The 15,501-nt window shown below is 50.3% G+C and overlaps 1 protein-coding gene across 2 annotated transcripts; it reads left to right on the top strand.

Moving 5' to 3' along the window:
* The first annotated feature begins 229 nt into the window (after positions 1–229).
* Positions 230–14,075, top strand: SGTA (small glutamine rich tetratricopeptide repeat co-chaperone alpha). Of its 2 annotated transcripts, none has more exons than XM_071578210.1 (12): positions 230–291; positions 2,006–2,166; positions 3,650–3,753; positions 3,911–3,995; positions 4,299–4,398; positions 5,440–5,544; positions 5,711–5,849; positions 6,921–6,983; positions 8,049–8,086; positions 9,062–9,151; positions 11,813–11,936; positions 12,935–14,075. In XM_071578210.1, exons 2-11 carry the CDS (start codon positions 2,067–2,069, stop codon positions 11,925–11,927), a joined length of 939 nt encoding a protein of 312 aa, XP_071434311.1. In that variant the 5' UTR covers positions 230–291; positions 2,006–2,066; the 3' UTR covers positions 11,928–11,936; positions 12,935–14,075. The 2 variants fall into 2 exon arrangements, with proteins under 2 accessions (XP_071434311.1, XP_071434310.1); XM_071578209.1 differs by having other exon boundaries at positions 286–310.
* Positions 14,076–15,501: the final 1,426 nt, after the last annotated feature.

Raw genomic sequence — 15,501 nt, 5'->3', positions numbered from 1 at the left:
TTCCCCGCGCCTCACCGGGGCCGGGGGATGTCGCGGGGGAGACGATGCGGCCCCGTCGCGACCCTCAGGGCCGGCCCGGAGCATCCCTGGGGTCCCGCCCGCCCGCGCCGTTGCCATGGCAGCGCCGTTCCCATGGCAACGCCGCGTCTCTATGGTACCGGCGAGGGGGCGTGGCGTTAGAGTGTAAACCCCGCCCCCCTCATGGCCATAGATGGACGTGGGCGGGGTCTCGGCGGCGCAGGCGCGCGGCGGGGTTGGCGCGTGCGCAGAGAGGGAGCGCGCCCGGCCCAGGCGAGTGTTGGGGCGTCCGGTGAGCGGGACCGGGGGGGGGAACCGGGGCCGGACTGGGACCCCCTGGGACACCCCGAGACACCCTGAGACACTCCCGGCCATGGCCCTGCCGTCCCTGAGCACTGCCCACTGCAGGGAACCGCCCGCTCCGGTCCCGCGCCGAGCAGCGGGATGGGCACCGGCGGGTACCGGGGGATACCGGCAGCGGGGCGGGGAGGGATGGACCGAGACCGGGTTGTGTGTCCCCCCCTCCCCACCAGGCTGGGACCCCGTGCTGGCGGCGCCGGGGCTGTGCTCCCCGCGGGGAAGTGCCCACTCCGGGACCGGGGCGTACCGGGGGGCACCGGGGATGGAGCGGGAGCACCGGGGATGGGGGGACTGGGGATGGACTGGGGGCACCGGCACCGGGGATGGACCGGGGGCACTGGGGATGGACTGGGGGCACCGGCACCGGGGATGGACCGGGGGCACCGGGGATGGGGGGACTGGGGATGGACTGGGGGCACCGGCACCGGGGATGGAGCGGGGGCACCGGGGATGGGGGGACTGGGGATGGACTGGGGGCACCGGCACCGGGGATGGAGCGGGGGCACCGGGGATGGAGGGACTGGGGATGGACTGGGGGCACCGGCACCGGGGATGGACCGGGGGCACCGGGGATAGGGGGACTGGGGATGAACTGGGGGCACCGGCACCGGGGATGGACTGGGGGCACCGGGGTGGACCGGGGGCACCTGGACTGGGGGGACTGGGGATGGACTGAGGGCACCGGCACCGGGGATGGACTGGGGGCACCGGGAATGGGGGGACTGGGATGGACTGAGGGCACCGAGGGCACCGGGGATGGACCGGAGGGACTGAGGATGGACCGTGAGCGCCGGGACCGGAGGGACTGGGGATGGACCGGGGGCACCGGCACCGGGGATGGACCGGAGAGACTGGGGATGGACCGTGAGCGCCGGGACCGGAGGGACTGGGGGCACCGGGGGCGCTGCGCGGGTTCTCCCACCGGGAATCGCCCTCTCCGGTCCCGCTGCGGGTACCGGGATGTTCGGGGGCTCTCGGGGTCCCAGTGCTGCTCCGGTGCCTCCCGGTGGGTTGGGCCTGGCTTATCTGGGCTGGACTCAGTTAAACCAATTTAACGTCTCGGTGCAGCCGCCCTGGCTGTGCCACAAACCCAGATAAGGCTCTGGGGGTGGGCAGAGCTGGAGCTGCTTCCCTTGTCCTTCAGCCGTGCTGGGATCCCTGGGAATTCCCAGCCTTGGAATGTGCTTTTGGGGGTCTCTCTGCTTCGGGTCCTCCCTCCCTTTCCCTGCCAAATCCTGAGCCCCAACTCCCAGGGACAAATCCCTTTGCTTTCTTTCTGGGAGCAGAAAAGTGGGAATTCTTCGTGGGAATGTCGGTGCTGGGTTTGTCTTTCCAGGTGTTTTGGTCCCTTAAATACCTGCAGCACCTTTGCTGTGTTTCCCTTGGCAGGAGCCCTTTGGGGAAGGATTGTGCTGAGCAGAGGGGTAATTCAGGCCTGGAGAATTCCCAAAGGGAATTCTGCTTACAGCTTTGGGAGTCTTTGGCCAGGCCTAAACAATCCTTTATCCCCCAAATTCACCCCTGGAGTCCTGAACAACTCCCTTACCCCCAGAATTCATCCCGAGGGGGAGCAGCAGCAAAACTCTTTGACTTCTGCCCTCTCAAGCCATAACTTTTCCCTCTCCAGGTGTGTTTTTTGGAGGGAAGGAATCCCAAGGATTGCAGCCCAGCCCCTCAGAGCCCCCAGCATGGCAGACCAGAAGCGTCTGGCCTTCTCCATCATCCAGTTCCTCCACAACCAGCTGCAGAATGGGAACATGTCTCCAGATGCTCAGGAGAGTCTGGAAGGTGTGTTGGGTCCCCCTGGGTCTGGCAGGCTGAAACCTGGGAAAAATTTGGATGGTTTTCCTGTTTTTGGCTGGGCTGATCCTGACACCAAACCAACCCAAACTGGAGTTAATTTGTCCCTTGGGGAGGTGTCCAGGGGTGCTGATTCCTCCTCCTCTGCTTTCTGAGATCTTTCAAAAGCAGATTAGCTTGAGGCAGGGATGGACCTGGGGTCAGAAACCTCCCTGACCCCGGCCTGGAGGTTTGTCTGGAATGAGGTGGAGGCTCTTTGGGAAGGGTAAAATGAGGATTTTGTGGCTGTAGGGAAAGTGTTTTGTGCTTGAAGAGTTTTGTGGTTGTTTTTCCTGTTGTACCCTCAAGATGCTCTTCCCCAGGATTTATCCAGGCTCTTTTCAGAGGGAAGGAGAGCACATGGATCTTAAAAGGTCTCCTTAAGGAGCTTAAGGTTTAGTCTTTGGCTTGTGCATTTGTCCCAGTGAGAGGAGTATGGGCACCTCTGTGGGGTGGGGGGACATTCCTGGGGGTTGGGTGGCAGGAGGGGGGAATTCCTGGTGGTTTGGGGCTGTAAAATACAACAGGAGATCCCTGGAAAGCTGAGCTCTGTTTTCCCTGGGAACAGCTTCCCAACCAGGCTCCTGATGAGGGAGGGGGTGATTTGGTACCTCTGTGTGGCCACAGCACTTCCCAGAGCAAGTGGAATGTGTGGATTTGTCCTTGCCCCATTCCCAGGTGTGGGAATGCCCCTTTCCTGGCTGTGGGAATGCCCCATTCCCAAGTGTGGGGATGCCCCTTTCCTGGCTGTGGGAATGCCCCATTCGCAGGTGTGGGGATGCCCATTCCCAGGTGTGGGAATGCCCATTCCCAGGTGTGGGAATGCCCATTCCCAGGTGTGGGAATACCCCATTCCCAGCCGTGGGAATGCCCTATTCCCGGCCATGGGGATGCCCCTTTCCCAGCCGTGGGAATGCCCCTTTCCCAGGTATGGGAATGCCCCTTTCCCAGGTATGGGAATGCCCCTTCCCAGCCATGGGAATGCCCCATTCCCAGGTATGGGGATGCCCATTCCCAGCCATGGGAATGCCCCTTTCCCAGCCGTGGGAATGCCCCTTTCCCAGCCGTGGGAATGCCCCTTTCCCAGCCGTGGGGTTGCCCCATTCCCAGCCGTGGGAATGCCCCTTTCCCAGCTATGGGAATGCCCCTTTCCCAGCCGTGGGGTTGCCCCATTCCCAGCCGTGGGAATGCTGGTGCGGCCCCAACTTGATTAATTTGCCCCCCAAGGAGTCACTGAGGGATTGGGATTTGGGATTCACTCAGTCCAGGAGCCTGAAACCCAGAGCTGAACTTTGGGCTAAATTTCATGGATTTGGCCCAAATATGTGGGAATTGTGTGGTTTGGGGAGTTTTTTCCTGCTGTTTTAGAGAAATCCCTTTGCTGAGGGACAGGGATGGGTATTTAGGCTAATTCCTGCCTCTCCTTGTCCAGTGGCCATCCAGTGCCTGGAAACAGCATTTGGGGTGTCCATGGAAGACCAAGGCCTGGCTGTGTCCCAAACTCTTCCCGAAATATTCGAGGCTGTTGCAGGGAAGGTGAGTGAGTGCCCTGAAATGTGCTCTGAGGTTCCTTCCAGGCAGCCCAAACACTGACTCCAGCTGTGGGAGGGAAATGTTTGGGATGATTGGGAAGAGGGAGGTGTGGGACAGCTCTGTGGGAATCCTTATCTCAGCCTCTCCCTTTCCCTGGAAGGAGCTGGAACACACCAGGACAAACTCAGAGCCTGTCACCCCCTCTGAAGATGACATAGCTGAGGCTGAAAGACTCAAGACTGAAGGTAACACCCCCTGGAGCTGGTGGGAAATGAGGTTTTGGTGGGAATCTCAGTGCCCTGGCCCCTGGGGAATGCTTGGAATGGGGAAACAAAGCAAAGGGGTTCAACCCTCCTGTCTCTCTCTGCTCCAGCAGTGTGGGGAGCCTGGCACAGTTTTGCTGTTACAGAGCCTGGAAATGCTGGATTGCCCTTTTTCTTTTGTATCCCAGGAATCCCCTGGTGTGTGGGATGTGGATCCATGACCTCTTGCTTTGGTTTGTCCCTGATTTTTCCCCTTGCTAACGAGCCTTTCCCTCATGTTTTTAGGAAATGAGCAAATGAAGGCAGAAAACTTTGAGGCCGCCGTGTCTTTTTATGGAAAAGCCATTGAATTAAATCCAGCCAATGCTGTGTATTTCTGCAACAGGTACTGGAGCAGCTTCCCCAGGGCCTCACCACTGAAATCCAGGACTCCTCATTGGTCAAAACCCCTTTTTTATGCTCCTGTGGATTTCTTGTTCTGTTCCTGGCTCGCTTGTTCTGTTCCTGAGCTGATGATAACACACTTCCCTTTGCCTCCTGGCATCTCTGGATGGGCTGTGGGTGTGGAAATGACCTTTATTAGGCATTTGAGGAGATAAGGGATGCCAAGAAATAGGCTGTGCTTCCATGGAGTTATCTCTGAGTGGGATGGAGAGGCTGTGTTGGGAAAAAAGGAGTGAAATGAGGCAAATTGAAGGCTTGTTACTGAGAATTGTACAGGCTGGTGTGTGCAGAACTGGCTGTGGAAGTGGAATTTTGTATTTTTCAGTTTTAAGAAGTGTGGGAAAGTTGGTGGGAAAATAATTGTTGGATAAAACAGTCTCTGTTGGGAAAATAATTGTTGGATAAAACAGTCTCTGGTGGGAAAATAATTTTTGGATAAAACAGTCTCTGGTGGGAAAATAATTTTTGGATAAAACAGCCTCTGAGTCAGGATTTGATTTGATTACCTGTTCATTGTGGGCATCTGGCTCCAGGAATGACACACATTGATGACATGGAGAGGTGGTTTGGGGCTGGAAACTGGTGCTTTTAGCTGAGCCCTGTGTGAGAATCAGTGCCATGAAGTTTTGGGCACAGTTGGGAGGTTGTGGCTTTCAAACCATTTTCCCTCTGTGTGGGATGTGGGAGAATGGATGGAAATTGTTATGTCTGGGAAATTGAGGGGTCAGGGAAACAGAGATCCTTTTGTGCCTCCCTGGAGCCCTCTGGGAATGTCATCAGGAGGAATAAGAGCCTGGATTTGTTTGCATAGAAGAATTCCAGGGCAGAGTGTGGAGCTGAGGGTCGGGATTGCTCACCTGGATGTGGCTGGGCTTAGGTCAAGCTCATACCTGACTTTGCCTTGAGGGGTAACAGGGGGAATTTTCCTCAGGATATTCCAGCTGCTCAGTGTTTCCTACCCCTCTCTCCCTCTCCTCTCCAGAGCTGCTGCCTACAGTAAACTTGGGAATTATGCAGGAGCAGTGAGAGACTGTGAACGAGCCATCGGCATCGATCCCAACTACAGCAAAGCCTATGGCAGAATGGGGTGAGTAACAGCAGGATTGGTGCTGGAATTCCAATCCCTCAGCACCTGGTGGCAGGGCTGCAAAATCAGGGAGCTCAGCCCTGCAGTGCCATGGAAAAAACCTCCTGGTGTTCCAGCTCTGGGAGGGCTTATCTGACTCTGTGACTTTGGTTTTTCCCTTTCCCAGCCTGGCCCTCTCCAGCCTAAACAAACACACAGAGGCTGTTGTTTATTACAAAAAGGCTCTGGAGCTGGATCCAGACAATGACACATATAAATCAAACCTTAAAATAGCTGAACAGAAAATGAAGGAGACTCCCAGCCCGGTAAGTTGTGGAATTTGTTCATTAATTAAGGTTTTAGAGGGAGGTTTTTCCACTGTAAAAGCCACAGGTGCTGTTTGCAGGGCCCTGGTGAGGTGGGGGATTGTTAAAATTGCAGATTTTGGGTGCAGACAGAGGGGAGATGGTCAGTGATCCTGCTGGGAACATTCCACTGAAACCAGGAGAGGGAAACTTTTCCTCACAATCTCCTTGGGCTTGTTTGAAACAGCTGGAAAATGAGACTGATGAGGGGTTTAAAACAGCACTTTGCCTTAAGCACCTTTTTTAATTAAATCACTGCTGAATCAGCTTTATTTTCCCAGTGACCTGTTGGCAGCACCAAAAGTGATTTTAGGAGGATCTTTTTGTCCTACAAAGGTGTTTTTTTTTCCTGAAAAGAAACCTGGAAGTTTCCCAGCCAGGTTTGACTGCACTGCTGACCTGCTCCAGGCAGGAGTGTGTTAGTTGATAATTTTGGAGGGGATTTTCACTTCCCAAAGACATTTCCAGTGCAGGGGGGAGGGAGGGAGGTGTTTAATTTGGGAGCTGGGTGACAGAGGTGGGAAGAGGTGAGCAGGGAGTCATGGAAGGGGCTCTGTGAGCCCAATCCCTGGGGCTGGATGTGACCTGTGGCTTTGCAGAGGGGTTTGGGCAGAACCTCTTCCCTCTGTCAGGGTTTAAGGGATGGATTCTGGATCCTTCCAGCACTGAAGGGAGCCTGCAAAAAAGACAGGGAGAGACTTTTTATGAGGGATGGAGTGACAGGAAAAAGGGGAATGGCTTCAAACTGCCAGAGGGCAGGGTTAGATGGGATATTGGGAATAATTCCCCCCTGTGAGGGTGGGCAGGCCCTGGCACAGGTTATTCCATGGGTGTCCCATCCTTGGAAGTGTCCAAGGCCACGTTGGAGCAAGCTGGGATAGGGAAGGGTGTCCCTCCCCATGGCAGGGGTGGAACTGGATGATCCCTCAGGTCTTTTCATTCCAGACCATTCTGGGATTCCATGATGTGATCCTGATGACTCTGGGAATGCAGGATTAGTGTCACCATCAGCCTGTGCTTTCTCTGTTCCAGACTGGAGGCCCAGGAGGATTTGATCTGGCTGGTTTGCTGAACAACCCTGGCTTCATGAGCATGGTAAGGGCAGGCAGAGCTCCCAGCTGGGCCCCTGAGGATGAGGATTTCACTCATGTGATTTGGGGAGCTCTGGTGTCTCTTCACATGTGTTGTCACTGCCTGATCTCAGTGTTGTTCTGGTGTTTCATTAAGCTCAAATGAAAAGCCAGTGATGGACTCACAGGTGTGGAGGGGCCTGTTCTGAATTAGAGCCTGTTCTGATGTTGTGCTTTGCTTCTCTGTGCTGGTTTCAAGGTGAACCTGCAGGAGAAATGAACCCAACACAAAGAGATTCCAAGTCAGAGTTTAATAACAATATTACAATAAATCCAGTGGCACAAAGAGAAATTGGGTTTAACCCCCAAGCCCAGCAGTCTAACCCAGCCCCCTGGGGCACAAACACAGGGGGGTTTGGTGGCCCCTGTGCTGAGCCCCACGTGGTTCCTCCGAGTCCAAAGGAAAAGGAAGGGACAAACCTGTTGGTGGAGATGATGGCACAGTCTGGGCCAGAGTGGTGGCTCCTCCTGGCCAGGGGCTGCTCCTCCTCTGGATCCAGTGAGTGGTCCCAGAAGTCCCCAAACCCCAAGACTGTCTCCCCTCAGGTGCAGGTGGGAGCCCCCAGTGCCTCCCCCAGGGCAGGGAGTTCCACCCTGGGGGATCTGACTCTGGCAGTCAGGGGGGATTTTGGAATTGTTGCTGGCCCCTGAGCAGAGCTGAGCCCTCAGGTGGGTGTGGAGGTGCCAAGGACTCCCTGCAGGGCAGTTCTCCCAGCTCCTCTGCCAGGCTTCTTTCCCAGCCAGCTCCCAGCCTGAGGGCTCAGCTGTGCCCTGGGCAGCTGCTGGTCCATTGGTACCAGTTCCTGGGAAATGGTACAGAGGGTTTAGAATCCACAGCTTTGGTCACACCCACACAGGGATAAACTGGTCCCAGCTGCTGAACTGGGACATTCTCTCTTTGCTCTTTTTGTCCTTTTGCTCTGTTTCAAAGCCTTTCTGCCTTCACTTGGTGGTTGAGTGGCATAACATCTGCACGTCCCCCCAGTCAGTGACTAAACTGGGTGTTGTTTTCTCTCCTCTCTTGAAACAGGCATCGAATCTCATGAACAACCCCCAAGTGCAACAGCTGTAAGTTGGATCCTGCTTGTATTTTCCCTTGGAATTGCTCATTTGATGCCCTCTGTGTGTTTGGTATTTGCTGCAGGTCTGGGCTGGTGGGAGCAGGAGGGAATTTGGGGCAGGGGTGTGTGGGGAGCTTGGAAACCAACCCAGTCCCCTGTTTTGAGTGCTCTGGACTGTATTAAAGAGGGATTTTAGTGGAATCTTGGCACAGGGGAGGCAGGATGGGTTGTGGCTCTGGAATTTGGGGAGCTGGGGATCTTTGGCTCTGCTGCAGCTTTATGTGGGCTGGGGACAGGATTTCTCAGCTCCAGCTTGGTCAGAATGGGAATATTCCCATTCCTGGTGCTGCAGAATTATGAGGATCAGCTCACAGTACTTGTGAGATGCTGGAATAATAACATAAATAAATAAATGGATAAAATTAAGGAGGCACAGACCATTCCTGACCCTCCCTTTGGAGCACAGGGAGGTGAGATGGTTTTTGTATGACACAACCTGGCTCCTGGGCTGGGTGTCAGCCCCCACTTCCATCTGCTTCCACCTCACCTTGCACTGCTGTTCCAGCTGGAATTCCCCCCTTGGATGCAGCCTGAGGATTCCAGAGGCTGTTCAGGCTGCCCTGAGAGTGAGTCTTTGCTGCAGAGCAAGAAAAGAGGTGGTGTGAGGAAGGGCAGTGTTTTAATTCCATAAACAACACACAGACAGTGTTTTAATTCCATAAACACCACCCAGGCCTTGCCCACGGAAGGGGAAATCTGGGAACACAGTAACTGACACTATGAGGAGTATTTTTACTTACTGAGCAGCTTAATGTTCATTACTCCTCTGCAGTTAATGACTGAAAAGTTGTTGCAGGAGATTCCCTTGCAGATAATCCCTAATCCATGGGATGGGAAGTTGCTCCCATTCCTTGATGCTCCTGTCCCAGTGTAAAACAATTAATGTTGGGGTCTTGTCCTGCTCTGACTCTTCTCCCCACAGCATGTCTGGGATGATTTCAGGTGGCCACAACCCCATGGGAGCCACAGGCACCAGCCCCTCCACCAACGACCTCGCCAGCCTCATCCAGGCGTGAGTTGGAGCTGCAGGACCTTGGGACAGGGATTTGGGGGTGGCCAGAGCTGGACTGGACACCTGGGGAGGGACTTAAACTGTTGGGTGAAGTTGTGGATCTTTGGGTGATGGGAGCTGTTGGTTGGGTGAAGTTTTGAGGGTTTTGAGCAGAAAAAATCCTTGATGAACAGTTGAGTGAGGTAAATATTGGGTCAAGTTTTAGATGATGGGAACTGTGGGTTGGGGGAAGTTTTGAAGTTTGGAGCAGAACCAGAATCTTAATTTAAGAGCTGGGGAAGGTTTAAGTGTTTGGTGAAGTTCTGGATGTTTTGGTGATGGGAACTGTTGGTTGAGTAGAATTTTAGGCTTTTGAGCAGAAAAAAAATATCTCTTAATTTAACAGTTGGTTGAGGTTTAAATATTGGATGAAGCTTTGGGTGTTTTGGTGATGGGAACTGTTGGTTGGGTGAAGTTTTGGGCTTTTGAGCAGGAAAATCCCTTGATTAACAGTTGGGCAAAGTTTAAATATTGATTGTTTTGGGTGATGGAGCTGTTGGTTGGGTGAAGTTTTGGGTTCTGAGCAGAAAACCCCCTTGATTTAAGTTGGGTAAATTCTAAATATTGAGTGAAGTTCTGGGTGTTTTGGTGATGGGAAGTGTTGGTTGGGTGAAGTTTTGGGCTTTTGAGCAGAAAAAACCCCTAAACATTTGGGTGAGGTTTAAACATGGAGTGAAGTTCTGGATGTTTTGGATGATGGGAACTGTTGATTGAGTAGAATTTTGGGGTTCTGAGCAGAAAGAAAAACCCCTTGATTTAACAGCTGGGGGAGGTTTAAGTGTTGAGTGAAGTTCTGGGTCATGGGAACTGTTGGTTGGGTGAAGTTTTGGGCTTTTGAACAGAACTAGAACCTTAATTTAACAGTTGGGGAAGGTTTAAGTGTTTGGTGAAGTTTTGGCTATTTGGGTGATGGGAACTGTTGGTTGAGTAGAATTTTAGGCTTTTGAGCAGAAAAAAAAGTGCCTTGATTCAACATTTGGGTGAGGTTTAAATGTTGAGTGAAGTTCTGGGTGATGGAACTGTTGGTTGGGTGAAATTTTGGGGTTCTGAGCAGGAAACCCCCTTGATTAACATTTGGGTGAGGTTCAAATGTTGAGTTCTGAACTTTCCTGGGTGTTTTGGTGATGGGAACTGATGGGTGGAGTTGGGACAATGGGCTGGGGAGCATTTCCAGCCCCAGGAAGTGCTGGGGTTGGGAAAGCTCTGGATGAAGTTCAGCAAGGCCAAGTGCAGGTCCTGCCCTTTGGCCACCCCAAGCCCTGCAGCACTCCAGGCTGGGCACAGAGTGGCTGGAGAGCAGCCAGGCAGAGGGACCTGTGGGGACTGAGGGACAGGAAGCTCAACAGGAGCCAACAGTGTGTCCAGGTGGCCAAGAAGGCCAAGGGGATCCTGGCCTGGATCCAAACTAGCGTGGCCAGCAGGCCCAGGGCAGTGACCCTTCCCCTGGACTCTGCCTTGGGGAGGCCACACCTTGAGTGTTGTGTTCAGTTCTGGGCCCCTCAGTTGAGGCAAGAGATTGAGGGGCTGGAGCGGGGCCAGAGAAGAGCAACGAGGCTGGAGAAGGGACTGGAGGTGGCACTGAGTGTCCTCTGAAACACCTCCAGGGACAGAGAATCCACCAGGTCTTGATCCAACCCCACTGGGATCACCAGCCCAGGGCACGGAGTGCCAGAGTGATCCCAGTGGGGTTGGATCAAGGGTTGAATTTGATGAGCTCAGAGGTCTCTTCCAAGCCAATCCATTCTATGATTCTATGGATGTGGCACTGAGGGAGAATCCACCACATCTTGATCCAATCCCACTGTGATCACCAGCCCAGGGCACTGTGCCCTGGGCTGGTGATCCCAGTGGGGTTGGATCAAGGGTTGGACTTGATGAGCTCAGAGGTCTCTTCCAACCCAACTGAGAAGAACAACGAGGCTGGAGAAGGGACTGGAGCACAAGTGCTGTGGGGAGAGGCTGAGGGAGCTGGGGGTGTTCAGCCTGGAGAAGAGGAGGCTCAGAGGTGACCTCAGCACTGTCTGGAACTGCCTGAAGGGAAGTTGTGGCCAGGTGGGGGTTGGTCTCTTCTCCCAGGCACTCAGCAATAGGACAAGGGGGGCTCAAGCTCTGCCAGGGGAAATTTAAGTTGGAAATCAAAGAAATTCTTTGCAGAGAGAGTGCTCAGGGATTGGAATGGGCTGCCCAGAGAGGGGGTGGATTCCCCATCCCTGGGGGTTTTTAAGGTGAGATTGGATGAGGCACTGAGTGCCATGATCTGGTAAAGGGACTGGAGTTGGCCCAAGGGTTGGACTTGATGATCTCAGAGGGCTTTTCCAACCCAATCCATTCTATGGATGTGGCACTGAGGGAGAATCCACCATGTCTTGATCCAACCCTACTGTGATCACCAGCCCAGGGAGAATCCACCACGTCTTGATCCAACCCTACTGTGATCACCAGCCCAGGGAGAATCCACCACGTCTTGATCCAACCCTACTGTGATCACCAGCCCAGGGCACTCCGTGCCCTGGGCTGGTGATCACAGTGGGGTTGGATCAAGGGTTGGACTTGCTGATCTCGGAGGTCTTTTCCAACCCAATCCATTCTGTGTTTCCCCCCCATGTCCCTCCTGCCCCCCAGGGGTCAGCAGTTTGCCCAGCAGATGCAGCAGCAGAACCCTGAGCTAATAGAGCAGCTCCGGAGCCAGATCAGGAGTCGAACTCCAAGTGCCAGCAATGAGGACCAGCAGGAATGAGCCCTCCAGGTGAGATTCCAGCTGGGAATGCTGGGCCAGCTGGATGGGGGGGGGGGGGTTAATTGGGTGGATTTCTAATGGGGTTTGTGCTTTAATTGAACCATTTGGGGACTCTTTGGGGCTCTGCAGGGCTGAGCTTGGGCTCAGCATGGAGGGGTCAGTAAGAATTTATAAAAAAAAAGATAATAATTAAAGCTTTTTACTAAATGAGTGGGGTTTTTTTTTACCAAAAGAGGGGTTTTTTAACCAAAGGAGAGGTTTTTTTACTACATGAGGGTTTTTATATTACAGGAGGGGTTTTTTTAACTAAAGGAGGAGGTTTTTTACCAAAGGAGGAGGGTTTTTTTTAACCAAAGGAGTTTTTTTTTAACCAAAGGAGTTTTTTATTTTAACCAAAGGAGTTTTTTTTTTAACCAAAGGAGTTTTTTATTTTGACCAAATAAGTTTTTTTTAACCAAAAGAGTTTTTTTTTAACCAAAGGAGGTTTTTTTTAACCAAAGGAATTTTTTATTTTAACCAAAGGAATTTTTTATTTTAACCAAAGGAGGTTTTTTAACCAAATAAGTTTTTATTTTAACCAAAGGAGTTTTTTCTTTTAACCAAATAAGTTTTTTTTTTAACCAAAAGAGGTTTTTTTTTAACCAAAGGAGTTTTTTTAACCAAATAAGTTTTTTATTTTAACCAAAGGAGTTTTTTATTTTAACCAAATATATTTTTATTTTAACCAAAGGAATTTTTTATTTTAACCAAAGGAGTTTTTCATTTTAACCAAAGGAGTTTTTTTTTAACCAAAGGAGTTTTTTTTTTTAACCAAAGGAGTTTTTTTAACCAAAGGAGTTTTTTCTTTTAACCAAAGGAGTTTTTTGTTTAATTAAAGGAAGGGGGTTTTTTTTTACTAAAGGAGGGTTTTCTTACTAAAGGAATTTATTTCACTAAACTTCATTAAAATGCCTCAATTAATTTCCTCCCAGGCTGAGTTTCCCCCTCTCTTCTCCCTCTTTCCACAGCCCATCCCAGGGGAACTTTGGTGTTTGCTTTAAAAACTGGAAGCCACGTGTGTGTTGCCATTTCTTCAGTTGGAAGTGTCCAAGAGGGGGAAAAAATCATGGAGAAAAACAAAAAAAAAAAGAACCAAACCAACCCCAAAAACCCCTTTCTGTGACCTGCATGTTCCAGACAGACTCACTTGATCCCAAATCCTCATCCCTGCTCCTCCCTCTCCCCATTCCCATTATCCTTCTTCCCCCTGGAAGACCCAGCAGGCTGAACACAGACCAGCATCAAGGCTTTCCAACAGGACTGGGGGCTCCACATGGATACAATTCCATGGGATTTGCTCCCTTGGGGATGATTTTTTAGCCTGGTTTGGAAGCACCAGGAGCTCCAGGACTCTCCTTGTTGGTTTTCCTGCCCTTGGGCCACTTCCAAGAAGTGTTGGAGTCCCTCCTATCCCAGTCCTGCCACATTCCTGGGACGATGTGTGACCTCTCTGGAAATCCTGGGATCCTGTGGCCTCTGGAATCCGGGATTTGGGTTCATTTGCAGGGCTACATCCCCCACCCAGGGCTGGGGCAGCTTTGCCAGAGGGAGTTTGGTGCTCCCCATTCCCAGAAAAACATGGGAAGGTTGGGAATGCCCAGACACAACATCCCCACGTGCTCCTCGGGCTCCTTCTCCCAGAAAGTCCTGGAAAAACTTCAGCAATTCCACCTGGGTGGGGGCAGTGAGGGAGAAAAGGGACTTTTTAGTGTCTAAAAGGAGTTGTTTGGGTTTGGTTTTTTTTTTTCCTTGGATTTTTGGTTTTTAAATCTTTTCTGCATGTAAGAATCAACCTGGCTGAGTGTGCTGATGGAGGGGGTTGGAGCAGAGGGGAGGAAATTTGGGATTCAGGAATCAGGTGGGGGCTGGAGCCACCCCAAGCCCTGCCTTGGGCCAGCCCAAAGCTCAGCCCAACTTGCCCAAAATGTCCCTCTGTGGAGACCAGAGACTTTTGTACCGACCTGGACTCTGTTTTAAAGCAGATTTTGGGAGTGGAGGGGCCACGGGGGGACCTTGGGAGGAGGAATTTCCTGGGAAGCAGATGTGTAAATGCTCCAGGAAGTAACTGTGGATCCTGTCACTTGTGAGGAATAAAAAGTTTGGACACTTTGGTTGGGATTCCTCGTGCCCAGGGGGCCCTTTCCAGAGGCTTCTGTGGGGCCCTTTTCATCCCCCTCTTCCCATTTCCCTTTGCTCTTCCCAGGTGTGTTTTTTTTTTTCCTTTTTTTTGTTTTTCCCTTTTTTTTTGTTTTTCCCTTTTTTTTTGTTTTTCCCTTTTTTTTTGTTTTTCCCTTTTTTTTTGTTTTTCCCTTTTTTTTGTTTTTCCCTTTTTTTTTGTTTTTCCCTTTTTTTTGTTTTTCCCTTTTTTTGTTTTTCCCCTTTTTTTGTTTTTCCCCTTTTTTTGTTTTTCCCCTTTTTTTGTTTTTCCCTTTTTTTTGTTTTTCCCTTTTTTCCCTTTTTTTGTTTCCCTTTTTTCTGTTTTTCCCCTTTTTTTTTTGTTTTTCCCCTTTTTTTTTTGTTTTTCCCCTTTTTTTGTTTTTCCCCTTTTTTGTTTTTCCCCTTTTTTCCCTTTTTTGTTTTTCCCCTTTTTGTTTTTCCCTTTTTTTCTGTTTTTCCCTTTTTTTCTGTTTTTCCCTTTTTTTGTTTTTCCCTTTTTTTGTTTTTCCCTTTTTTTGTTTTTCCCTTTTTTTGTTTTTCCCTTTTTTTGTTTTTCCCTTTTTTTGTTTTTCCCCTTTTTGTTTTTCCCTTTTTTTCTGTTTTTCCCTTTTTTTGTTTTTCCCTTTTTTTTGTTTTTCCCTTTTTTTGTTTTTCCCTTTTTTTTTTTCCCCTTTTTTGTTTTTCTCTTTTTTGTTTTTCTCTTTTTTGTTTTTCTCTTTTTTGTTTTTCCCTTTTTTTGTTTTTCCCTTTTTTTGTTTTTCCCTTTTTTTGTTTTTCCCTTTTTTTGTTTTTCCTTTTTTTTGTTTTTCCCTTTTTTTTGTTTTTCCCTTTTTTTTGTTTTTCCCTTTTTTTTGTTTTTCCCCTTTTTTCCCTTTTTTTGTTTTTCCCTTTTTTGTTTTTCCCTTTTTTCCCCTCTTCTAGTTTTCTTTTGCTCTTTTTTATTTTTTGTTTTGTTCTTCCCACTTGTTTTTATTCATTCTGGTTTTCTTCCCAGTTTTTTTTAGTTCTTCCCACTTTTATTTTTGGTTCTTCCCCTTCTTTTTTATTGGTTCTTCCTCTTTTTTTTTTGTTTTTTCTCTTCCCATTTTCTTTTGCTCTTTTTTGTTTTCTCTTTTGTTCTTCCTGTTTTTTGGGGTTTTTTTTGTTCTTCCCAGTTTTCTTCCTGTTTTTTTTTGTTCTTCACAGGTTTTTTTCTTCTTCCCTGGTTTCTTTTTCTTCCCAGTTTTTGGGGGGTTTTTGGTCTTCGGTTGTTTTTTTCTTCCCACTTTTTTTTTTCTTCCATTTTTCTTCTTTTCAGATTTTTTTAATTCTTCCCAGTTTTTTTCTTTTGTTCCCCGCAGGATTTTTATTCTTCCCAGTTCCCTGATCCCTTCTCTAA

The sequence above is a fragment of the Pithys albifrons genome, chromosome 27, assembly GCF_047495875.1.
Source record: "Pithys albifrons albifrons isolate INPA30051 chromosome 27, PitAlb_v1, whole genome shotgun sequence".
Taxonomy (NCBI): Eukaryota; Metazoa; Chordata; class Aves; order Passeriformes; family Thamnophilidae; genus Pithys; species Pithys albifrons.
Note: the sequence above shows the minus strand (reverse complement) of the source record. Positions and strands in the feature narration are given on the sequence as shown.